The sequence below is a fragment of the Xenopus laevis genome, chromosome 4S (assembly GCF_017654675.1).
Source record: "Xenopus laevis strain J_2021 chromosome 4S, Xenopus_laevis_v10.1, whole genome shotgun sequence".
Taxonomy (NCBI): domain Eukaryota; kingdom Metazoa; phylum Chordata; class Amphibia; order Anura; family Pipidae; genus Xenopus; species Xenopus laevis.
In genome coordinates, this window is record NC_054378.1 from 14,737,984 (window position 1) to 14,750,248 (window position 12,265).

At 42.0% G+C, this 12,265-nt stretch overlaps 1 protein-coding gene across 1 annotated transcript; it reads left to right on the forward strand.

Moving 5' to 3' along the window:
- Nucleotides 1-46: 46 nt before the first annotated feature.
- LOC108715248 (SPRY domain-containing SOCS box protein 3) lies at nucleotides 47-8,240 on the forward strand. Its single transcript, XM_018260238.2, has 5 exons — nucleotides 47-732; nucleotides 1,974-2,146; nucleotides 3,667-3,798; nucleotides 6,039-6,229; nucleotides 7,488-8,240. The coding sequence occupies exons 1-5, from the start codon at nucleotides 695-697 to the stop codon at nucleotides 7,719-7,721; spliced, it is 768 nt and encodes a 255-aa protein (XP_018115727.1). The 5' UTR covers nucleotides 47-694; the 3' UTR covers nucleotides 7,722-8,240.
- The last annotated feature ends 4,025 nt before the right edge of the window (nucleotides 8,241-12,265 follow it).

Below are 12,265 nucleotides of genomic sequence, written 5' to 3' on the forward strand. Positions count from 1 at the left end.
ATTTGGAAACTGGATAGAGTCAGAAGAAGGCAAATAATTTAAAAAGACTATATTTCAAAAATGATTAGGACAAATTGCAAAGTTGCTTCGAAGTGGCCTTTCTATAACTTACTAAATGCCTTTAACACAGTACGGTATAGAAAAGAGGGCAAAGGGTTAATAGAGGAGTAACAGTGTGGCAGGAAAAGGTAAGTAGAGTAAGACAGAGCAGCAAGAGTTAAGTTAAAGTAGCATGGCACAAATGAGTTACTGTAGGGGCTGAGACAGAGGGAAAGGGTTAATGGGGGAATAAACTACAAAAATGTTTCATTGAAAAGAACAGTGTGGCATGGCAGGGGTTAATTTGGCAGACATTTAGCTATAATGTAGTGCAGGGCGACTGGAATTGGTAAATAGTAGAGCAGTTGGGTGCAGGAGGCTGTAGAATGTAGTAGAAAGCAATAGAATGGGCCAGTGAGGAGAGGAGTGCAGCAGGGGAAAGGTTAACAAGGGGCGCACGTTCCGACTGTATCATCTTGTTTACCAGCGGCAGCCAGTGCCAGTAACCAATCAGAGCTCTTTCTCCAGGAGGGTTGGGTTCTATGCCGCTTTCTATTGGCTAAGGCCGACGACGCCTCCACCAATGAGAACTGCTCACACCAAGAACTGAATAACAAGCTCAGAAGTACAGGAGAGACCGGACCCCAGAGCTCTGATGAAAGGCAGGAGCGGAGCCCCTCGTACCGAGCCCAGGTAACTCCACGTGGGGCCCTTATCAACATAACTACTCATTATAAAGCTGCTGGCTTTTAGATTGTAAGCTCTGTAGTCTAGATCAGTGTTCTCCTTAACCCGGAGGCTTTGTGTGATGTATGAGCAGCCTTCTGTTGTACTGCGCTGGGGAATACGTTGTTGCTTCATAATTACAGGTCAACACAGTTTTAGATTGTAAGCTCTTTGGGACAGGGCCTACTTCCCAATTTGTATAGGTTTCTAGTCGCTCTGTATGCGATTCTGTATGCTTATTTATTGTACAGCGCTGCGGAATAGGTTGGCTCTCTAATATTTACATATTAGTATTAATGATAATAATAATAATATAATAATAATAATGTGTCCTGGGTATGTGCCTTCCTCCTTATCAGTGATCTGCTGACACCCCCCCCCCCCAGCACTCTCTCACCCACACCCTCCTCCTCTGCACACAACTGACCCTTCCCACCCCCCAGCATTGCCCATTGTGACCTCAGCTAGTGTTACAACCAGTCATCCCAGTAGGACCACACACCTCCTTATAGCTACACTCTGTATTAGACTGTAACACAGGGGAGCAATATATCAACCTAAATGTCTGACCCTCAAGCAACACTTGCATTGTATTTCCCAGGAACCCTACTGAGGGCGCTGGGAGTTATAGTCCAAGGCCATTTGGAGGGCCACAAGTTTCCCGTCACTGTTTTGTATCCTCCCTACTAAGCAAGTTGTTTGTCTCCTTGTGCCTCAAGCACTTGCATTGTATTTCTAAGGTGCCAGTCATTGTATAATAATGGATATCTGAAGGTGAGAGGTCACCTCAGGAACACGAATTCCTTGCTGTTGGGAAATATCTTCTCTCTCACTCCAGACTCAGTAAACAAGACTTTGCCATTTCTTTCGAATCCCTATCACCCCCCCCCCCCGCCTGCAGCCTCAGGGCCTGTCAGCATTCCTGGCAGTTTAAGGGAATCCGGCTCATCGTCACCTGCTCTCATGCGTCATTCTACTGATTAGTCTGACACATACAACGACACACACACAGACACACACACACACACAGACACACACAGCACAGGGACATCCAATCAGCTGACGCCCTGCTGCTGAAACACAACAATAACAGCTGAAATGACATAGTAACTCAGTGGTGTAACCACAGGAGTAATTGTAGAGTAAAGCAGAGCAACTTCTAGAGGGCCCCGGAGGTCACTGACTTCAAACATGTTTTATTTCCTCAGGGCTGAATCTCTGGCTCTTCCAATGGCAAGAACATGTGTGCCCAGGAGATGGGTGTGGGATGCCAATTGCCTGACCCCGGGTACTGAGTTGTCTCCCTGCCACCGACTTGTCTACTTCCATACTGACCCAGTCCTGGAGAGCTGCGGCACTGCGAGTGTGCGAGGGAGTACAGGTCGGTGTGAATATAACTGTGCAGGGGGTTCCCTGTCGGGGTGCTGTACAGTCCATGGGAACCTATCCTTACTGCAGCACCCAGGGGCGTAACTACAGAGAACGCAGACCCTGCAGCTGCTGGGCAACCCAGGAGGCCCTAATTCATATACTATTTCAACAAATATTGAAAACAGAAGGTATTTACTAGTGATGGGCAAATTTCTTCCGTTTCTCTTTGACGAAAAATTCTCAAATTTCCTGCAAAGTTCTCAAAAACTGCTAAAAATCGTGAAATCGAAATTTCATCAAAAAAAATCGTGAAATTTGAACGGTTTCACAAAAAAATCATGAAATTCGAACATTTTTCACGAAAAAACGTGAATATCAGAAATTTGCCACAAATTCGTACCAGACGAATTTATTCGCCCATCGCTACTATTTACTTGTCTCGTGCCATATACATAGCACTGCCTTAATAACAAAAATGAAAGTTAAACTCTCACATAAGGGCTGAGACTAGTGATGGTCGAATTTCTCAGTTTTTGCTTTGCTGAAAAATTTGCGGATTTCCCACAAAATTCGAGAAATTGTGAAAAAATCGTGAAATCGGAAAGGTCACGAAAAAATCGTGAAGTTAGAATGATTTCACGAAAAAAACGGGAAATTTGAACGTTTTCACAAAAAAAACAGGGAAATTCTAACGTTCTCACGAAAATAGTTCAGAGCCATATTGGTAAAACAGGTCGACTACTAGATATTTTGGGGGCCTGAAAATATTTAGCGGCAGGGCCCAGATCCCATTAAGTTGTGCTTCTATTTACGGGGATTCTAGTGGTTTCAGTTTGTTTATGGGAGTCCTCTGGATGTTAGTCTAAATTATGTTCATATTTTGTAGTAACGTTTTCAATAAAAAACATAAAAACCCTAGTGCTGGAGCGGGTCCCATCGCTAGTGCCTTTGGCGTTTGAGTATTTTCCTTATAAAAAGGGTCCCTAGAACCCTTCCCGCATTAAGGGGCAGATTTATCAAGGGTCGAATTTAAAAAACGTTGAAATTCGAATTAAAAAAGACCAATCAAAATTTATATAAAAAAATCGAAGTTTCTTTTGCGGGTGAATAGTCCGTATTCGTTCGAATTCAGACGAATTTCAAATCGTACGAATCGAAGTAACAGAGCATGTGTCTGAATTTGAATATGTTTTTTCCTAAAAAAAAACTTACATTTTTCAAAGTCCACCAATTGATTCCAAACAGGTTCTAGGAGGTCCCCCATAGGCTAAAACAGCATTTCGCCAAGTTTCAGATGGCGAATGTCCGAAGTCGAATTTTTAAAGAGACAGTACATGAATTTCTAATTTGGACTATTCCCTAGTCGAAGTACACAAAAATTAGCTCGAAATTGAATTTTTTTTAATTTGAATTTTCACTTCGACCTTTGATAAATCTGCCCGTAAATCTCTGCCAACCTTCTCATGTCCCTTCTCCACTTTTCTCCTTTATACGGGTTTCTCCCCTTTTATATAAATGTTCCGCCCGCAGGGTTCCTACATGGAGAGCACTACTGGGAGATTGAGTTCCTGGAACCCCCCTCTGGACTCTCGGTCATGGTCGGCGTTGGGACTGGCAGAGCCGCACTGCATGCTGGGGACTTTCAGTTCATTAATTTACTGGGTAATAACCACCCATTTTGGTATGGGTTAATACAGGTTATTATTATTATTTGTATTATTTTTATTGTTATTAATTATTATTATTATTATTATTATTATTTATAATAAAATAACAAAAATTATAATAATAATAATGTTTTGCCAGTAGCCTGAGCCACCTGTTGCACTCACTTATACAAACATCTGCCGTACATCTTAAAGGGGTTGTTCACCTTTAAATTAACTGTTAGTATGATGTAGAGAGGGATATTCTCAGACAATTTGCAATTGGTTTTCATTTGTTTATTATTTGTGGTTTATTTAGCTTTTTTTCATCGGCTCTCCAGTTTGCAATTTCAGCAAGGTGGTTGCTAGGGTCCAAATTAACCTAGCAACCATGCACCGATTTGAATAAGAGACTGGAATATGAATAGGAGAAGAAAAAGTAGCAGCAGCAACAATAAATTTCGAGCCTTACAGAGCATTTGTTTTTTTTAGATTGGGGCCAGTGACCCCCAGTTGAAAGCTGGAAAGCAATAGAAGAAGAAGGCAAAAAAGTTTAAAAACATTTTTTTTAAAAAAAAAAAAATGAAGACCAATTGAAAAGAAGCCGCTTTGAAGTAGCCATTGTATAACATACTAAAAGTTAATTTTAAGATGAACTACCCCTTTAAAAACTGACTTCCCTTTTTTTAAATAAATCATTGCATTTTGGACAGTAAAAAAAGAAACACATTTTGCCACTCCTAGTAAAGTGCTTTGATGCACCCAGTTACTCCCCAGCCCAATTCCCCTGGCCATGCCCCAATCACGCTCCCAACCTCTGAGAACGCAACACAAAACAAGAACACTTGGTGGCGCTGTGATATTATAACTGCACAATGATAACCCCCTGCTCCTGGGAATAACAAAGAGAACCTCATCTTCGTAACAACTGCTTAAAGGGATACTGTCATGGGAATCACATCAGTTAATAGTGCTGCTCCAGCAGAATTCTGCACTGAAATCCATTTTTCAAAAGAGCAAACAGATTTTTTTATATTTAATTTTGAAATCTGATATCTAAGGTGGCCATACACGGGCAGATAAAGATGCCGATATCAGTCGTTTAGACCAATTTGACAGCTTATCTGCCCGTGTATGGGGGCTTCCGACGGGTCTTCGGAAGGTTTGATTTTCACCTGACCGACCCGTCGGAGCCCCTTGGCGCATCATAATTCGATCGTTCGACCATACGGCAGAATGTTCGAATTACCCCCGATATAGCCATGCCGTTAGTGGCATATCGGGGAAAGATCCGCTCGTTTGGCAATGTCGCCAAACGTGCGGATCTTTGAGTCTATGGCCAGCTTAAATATATTGTCAGTTTTCCAGCTGACCCCAGTCATGTGACTTGTGCTCTGATAAACTTTAGTCACTCTTTACTCCTATACTGGAAGTTGGAGTAATATCACCCCCTGCAGCCTAACAACAGAACAATGGGAAGGTAACCAGATAGCAGCTCCCTAACACAAGATAACAGCTGCCTGGTAGATCTAAGAACAACACTCAATAATAAAAGCCATGTCTCACTGAGACTGATTCAGTTACATTAAGACAGCCTGGCAGAAAGTAGTTCCATCCCAAAGTGCAGGCACAAGTCTCATGACTGGGGGGAGCTGGGAAACTGACAATATGTCTAGCCCCATGTCAGATTTCAAAATGAAATATAAAAAAATCTGCTCTTTTGATAATTGGATTTCAGTGCAGAATTCTGCTGGAGCAGCACTATTAACTGATGTGTTTTTTTTTTTTTAAAAAAACATGTTTTCCCATGACAGTATCCAGTTAATATTGACATAATGGTATTAAAAGCTTTGCAGGGGTCTAGTATCCCATAGCAACCAGCCTGCAAGTAGCATTTGTCTTTTGGTCAACTGCTTCAATGAAAATATCTTGGTTGTGACTTTTATTACATTACTCCCCTTCATACTTTCCCAAAATGAATGTTTCAGACTAAGGAGAGTTTAGAAACTCGGGGTGATTCGTCCTTTGGTACTCGCATTGCTCTTAAACGAGTGTTGCCAAGAAGTTCGGATGCCCGTAATGTTCTTAAATCTTTCTTTCAATATAAAACAACATGGGGATTAAAACCAAACAACAGCGGCATTAGGGTTAGCAGCCCACTGGTTGAACCACAATTCCCAGAATCCTCAGCCACTCAGCAATGAACGACACTGTATTTACAGTAGTACTCAATGGCATTGCCTGTTTCTCCATCAGGAAGGGATACAGAGAGCTGGGGACTGTCCTATAAAGGCAGCGTGTGGCACGGAGGAACCAGCCGCAGATACACGGAGCCATTCTACGAGAAAGGGACGGTTATTGGGGTGCACTTGAACATGGATGAAGGAACATTGACCTTCTATAGGAACCGGCAGAGTCTGGGCTTGGCATTCGCGGGACTGCAGAAGGTACTATTTCTCTTAGCCGTATACTGTAGGTACGGGGCCTTGTATGACTCCCAGGGCCTTTGAATCTTAGGGCCAGAACTAGGGTTAAGTAAGGAATGCAACTGTAGTGGTACAGCAGCAGCGGGTGCTTGGGGGCAATATGAAACAAGAGTAGGGTTGCCACCTTTGACTTCTGCAAAAACTGAACAAGGAAGTAGGGTTGCCATCTGTCCAGTGTTGGACTGGCCCACTGGGATACCAGGAAAAGTCCCGGTGGGCCCAAGTGTCAGTGGGGCCTTCTGCTGCTAAACATTTGGCCTATTTCATGGCCATTCCCTATTTCTATGAGAACAAAGAGGCTAAATAGATGGAATAAAAGATTATAGTATTTAAAGAAAACAGACTAAGAGAATAGAGGTTGATTGAGGAGAGGAAGAATAATAGTACTGAGAGTGGGCCCCTGGTCTAAGGTTTTTGGGTGGCCCGTGGTGTTTCAGTCCAACACTGCATCTGTCTGATTTTCACCTGGACACGCTAATTGTTCGGGTGAAAACTGCCTGCCTGGATTTCCAAATAAAGAAATCCGAAAAGGTACATTGCAGTGAATGCCATGGCGATCAGCCAATCGCTAATCGCCACATCACCAGCCCTGCCCCTTACATAACATCATCAGTTCCGCCCCGGCATCACCCGCCCGGAGTTAATTTAGCAAAAAGGTAGCAACCCTACAAGAAAGATGGTATCAAGGATGGAGTGGGGGTATAACATTTGTGGGCTTTTATTTTTCACAGGGGCGGGGTTTTGAAATCAGAGGTGGTTATTGGGCAGATTATTCGGGTTTCACAAAGTTCAAACCCAAACAGGCAATTGTGACCCAAACACCCCTAAGAAAGACCAAACTGTTCAGGTCAAAACTGGCGACCCTAACCAAGAGGCAGCGGTGTGGTTTTGCTTATGGACTGCCCGCGGGTGGAGTGGGGGATATGTGGCTAGGGTTGCCACCTGGTCAGGATTTTACTGACCTGGCCGGTAAAACTGATGGTTGATCCCAATGTTATTAATAGGGAAAAAAGATAAATATATAGGAAGGCTGGTATTTTTTTCCAGAAAAGGTGGCAACCCTATATGTGGCAGGCATTTGCCACCAATAATACTTGGGCTGGCAAAGACTCTTGATACTTGTCGTGGTAAGTTCAGTGGAGGCAAGCAGTATGGCAGCTTGTATAAATGCTAAAAAAAACTACTCTGTTTCCCAGTAACACTGCTATTTTATCAACAGGTACAATCCCCATTATATCCAATGGTCTCCTCCACTTCACCGGGCACAGAGCTGGCCGTGGGGTTGCAGTTCTCCACTCTGCCCTCCCTGCAGGAGCGATGCCTCAGCACCCTGGCCCACAGCCTGGAGCAAACGGACATGGTGGATTGTCTCCCACTTCCCGCCGCCATCAGGTGGCTGCTGAAAAGCTGGAAAGATCACAAAGGTGTGAGCGTCCAGGGCGTCGAAGTGTAACCTGTAAAAGTGGCACCAGTTACACAGCCCTGGGCATTCAGTGGAACTAGGACCTGCTATGTAGGAGGCCAACGTGGTTTGGTTATGGCTGAAACAGGAAGTGCTGCAGTAAAAACAGGAAGTGCTGCAGTAAAAACAGGAAGTGCTGCAGTAAAAACAGGAAGTGACCCATGGGGCACAGATCCCACAGAACAATCCATGCTACAGTTAATGGTATATCTGGGCACAGTATCTTTTATAACATTTATACAGACCTCTGTAATGATGCTTCTACTGCAAGGGAGAGTGAGCTATTCAGACGACACTTTATCATACCCGCTGCGAGTTCCATGAGCTTAGGAACCCTGTGGATATGGAGGTATAATGCTGTTCCTGCAATGTTCTACAGCGTTGACTATTGGAATATTCCAGTTCCAGCCCCACCTTAGAAGTCCAACTTCTGCTCAGGGCCCCCTTAGCTCATAACAAGTTTACAGATATATAGAAACATTGGGGTGTCACCCTGCTATAGTTCCAGGGGTACCCAGGGCACAAATAAGCACTCACCCCAAATCTCCCCCTAACTGGCCTTCAGACTAGGCCCCCTTAGCTCATAACAAGGTTACAGATATATAGAAACATTGGGGTAACAGTCACCCTGCTATAGTTCCAGGGGTACCCAGGACACAAATAAACACTCACCCCAAATCTCCCCCTAACTGGCCTTCAGGCTGGGCCCCCTAAGCTCATAACAAGGTTACAGATATATAGAAACATTGGGGTAACAGTCACCCTGCTATAGTTCCAGGGGTACCCAGGACACAAATAAACACTCACCCCAAATCTCCCCCTAACTGGCCTTCAGGCTGGGCCCCCTTAGCTCATAACAAGGTTACAGATATATAGAAACATTGGTGTTTCAGTCAATTGGCCATAAATCCAAGAATATCTAGGGGAGCAATGTTCACCCCAAAACTCACGCTGATATGAACTTCAAACTGGGCTTCAGATGTCCCAGAAGCTGGCCATAGACGCAAAGATCTGATCGTACGAATGGAGGATTCGTATGATTGTCGAACCATGTGTGGAGAGTCCCGACATTTTTCATCCGGCGGAGATCGGTCGTTTGGTCGATCAGACAGGTTAGAAAACTTCTGTTGGCTGCCGATAATATCTCTGCGTGTATTGCCGATCGTACGATTTTCAGTGGGAGACTGTCACTAGCTTTGGTTGGACATAGATATCGTACGATTGCTGTCAGGGGCAGAACATTGCTGATCTGTTCTTTAACTAATATGACTGGTAAGACTTTGATCTGAATGGTTAGTGGCGGGTCGGGAGATGGGAAAGTCCGATCGTACAATGATTCCTATGATCGGATCTTTGCATCTATGGCCATCTTAAGAGAGCAGACATGCCTCATCCTGAAATCTCACCCTACTTGTCCTTTAGACTCTTCCCCAAATAATAAGACACCCCACAACCGGTGACAAATGCTGGATAGTTGCCTTCCAGCAGATCTGTTGCCAATTCAACCCAAGGCATGGGTCAAATAGACTGTGATATAGAAGTGATTTTAAAAATCCCATTTATTTGCTTACTCTCCATTTTTTTACATTAGGCAAAACTTTATATAGGAGCAATTGAAAGCACTTTCATTTTACATGGCCAGTTAAACCCCAGATACAATGAACTCCTCCTTATCTGCAAGTCTGAGACACAGGCAGCAGCTTGGAAAAGGAAGTAGTTTATTACTACAGAGGTCATTATATAAGAATTAATACATATAAAGTGATGTTGGGTGTTAAGTGAGTAGTGGGTGGGAACAACCCAAAGTATTGTGATATAGGCCTATCTCTCTAATTATTCTTATTATTTAATAATGATGAAAATGGTGAACATTAACCATTTAAATATATATTAGATCTGTTTTTTTTGTGGATGATTTTTATGGTTATTTCTTTCAATTATAAATCGCAATTTAATTTTATTTAACACTATTTTGATACCAAATAAATATTATCAGAGCTTTTCTGTTGTTGTTCTTACCCAACCCAGCCTTCATTTTACCCAACATACATGTAGCAAACATATATGTACAAGTATGGGACCTGTTATCCAGAATGCTCAGGACCTGGGGTTTTCTGGATAACGGATCTTTCCGTAATTTGGATCTACTAGAAAATCATGTAAACATTAAATAAACCCAATAGGCTGGTTTTGCTTCCAATAAGGATTAATTATATCTGAGTTGGGATCAAGTACAAGCTCCTGTTTTATTATTACACGGACAAAGGAAATCGTTTTTAAAAACTTAGGGGCAGATTTATCAAGGGTCTAATTTCAAAGTTGAAAATACTTTGAAATTCGACTATCGAATTGAATTACTTCGACTTTGAATATCGAAGTCGAAATTTGTTTTCATCGAATTTGGCAATTTGCGGTCTAAGTGAACGACTCGAAGGATTTCAGCGATCGATCGAACGATTTTTCTTCGAAAAACTTAGAAAACTGCTCTAGAAGGTCCCAATAGGCTAACATAGCACTTCGGCAGGTTTAATTTGGCGAAGTATTGAAGCCAAAGTTTTTTTTAAAGAGACAGTACTTCGATTATCGAATGGTCGAGTATTTTACTTCGAATCGAATTCAAAGTCGTAGTAGCCTATTCGATGGTCGAAGTATCCAAAAAAAAACCGTTTTACTTCGAAAATTCCCTCTAATTCACTTTGACCCTTGATAAATCTGCCCCTTAAATTATTTAATTACAATTAAATGAATTAATTAATTATAATGGAGTCTATGGGAGCTTTTTGGATACCTGTATTATCAAATCATTAAACGCGGCTTTTGATTAGAGCTCAGATAAAATATCAACCGTAACTCTGTTTTCTCTAAACACTGTCCGCTCAGTTAGCTTTTAGCTGCCCCTTTATAAGGGAGAATTATTAAACACACATTTTCTACTTGTCTGCTGTGACACTAGAAATTCTGGCCTGAGAACAAAACGTTGTACAGGTATAGGATCCCTTATCCGCAAACCCGTTATCCAGAAAGCTCCGAATTACAGAAAGGCCTTCTCCCATAGACTCCATTTTATATAAATAATCAAAATTTTTAAAAATGATTTCCTTTTTCTCTGTAATAATAAAACAGTAGCTTGTACTTGATCCCAACTAAGATATAATTAATCCTTATTGGAAGCAAAACCAGTTTATTGGGTTTATTTAATGTTCACATGATTTTCCAGTAGACTTAAGGCATGAAGATCCAAACTACGGAAAGATCCGTTATCCAGAAAACCCCAGGTCCCGAGCATTCTGGATAACAGGTCCCATACCTGTATACAAAAAATTTACTCTTGTCTGGAGAAATATAATATACAGCTGCAAGGTTATTTAAACGAGCCGAAAATGGAACAATAAATAATGTCATATTCATCGCTTCAACAACAACAACAAAAAAAAACACAATTGTATTTTTGATAAATTTTTATTTCACGGTTTCTTTTTTTTTTACTTTAGTACAAAATGTGAAATCACAAGCAGAGTAAAAATACAATTAGCTACACAGTTGGACCATAGGAACATAACCAGCAGGGGGCAGTGTCTGTCATTGTGCTCAAACCAACAAGTGATTCAGAAGAAGAGGCTCATGGCCATAATTCCTCAGGGTGGTTTTTCTTTTAAGAATTAAAAAAATGGCCAGTATGGAACATCTTTCCACCAGGCCGGGCAGCAAAGCAAGATGGCAGTTGAGAAAGTCAAGCACTCAATAGTGTCTTAACGGGGCAACCAGAAGACCTTCAGAAAGGAGGAGTAGTCAAGGTCTTTTTTAGGTTGTACCAACTAAGGGGAGAACGGTGACCCTACCAACCAATGGGAGCAATGCATTTTATTTCTATGACTGAGCTGGTTGGTCCCGACTCTTGGCTCGGACACTGACTCCAGCAGGGCCACCCAGACAATCTCCCAATGAGCCCAGGTCTAAGTGGGCCCCAGTCTCTGACCATTCCCATCCTTATTTACACTGTGCAACTATATAAAAACCCTGTAGCATTTGGCACTACTACAATCATATTGCTGTTAGAGTGGACCCAAGGTGTCAGGTACTCTAGTGGGCCCAAGAAGACCCAGTCTAACACTGCAGCTCAATTATGGGTCAAAAAAAACCTTGTTAACGGATAAGTAATCCTTTAAAATAAGTGAATGTAAAATTGATGAGGGTGCTATTCTAAGCACTTTTGTCATTTACATTCATTATTTATTTTGTTTTTATTCCAAGATATTAAGGGATACATGTATTGTTATTTTGAATGAATTTTTTTACAACAGCACCACCTGCTGGTCAGTTTCCCACCAGTCTGACCATCAAGTAGTCAAGGAAGTTGTCAGGAGAAAGAAAGAGGCTGCTCTGATGTTCTTCTGCTTAGGAATAAAATTAAAACCTTTCTCACATCTTTCCTAAGCAGAAGAAAATCAGAGCAGCCTCTTTCTTTCTCCTGACAACTTCCTTGACTACTTGGTGGTCAGAAACTTACCAGCAGGTGGCACTGTTATAACAAATTG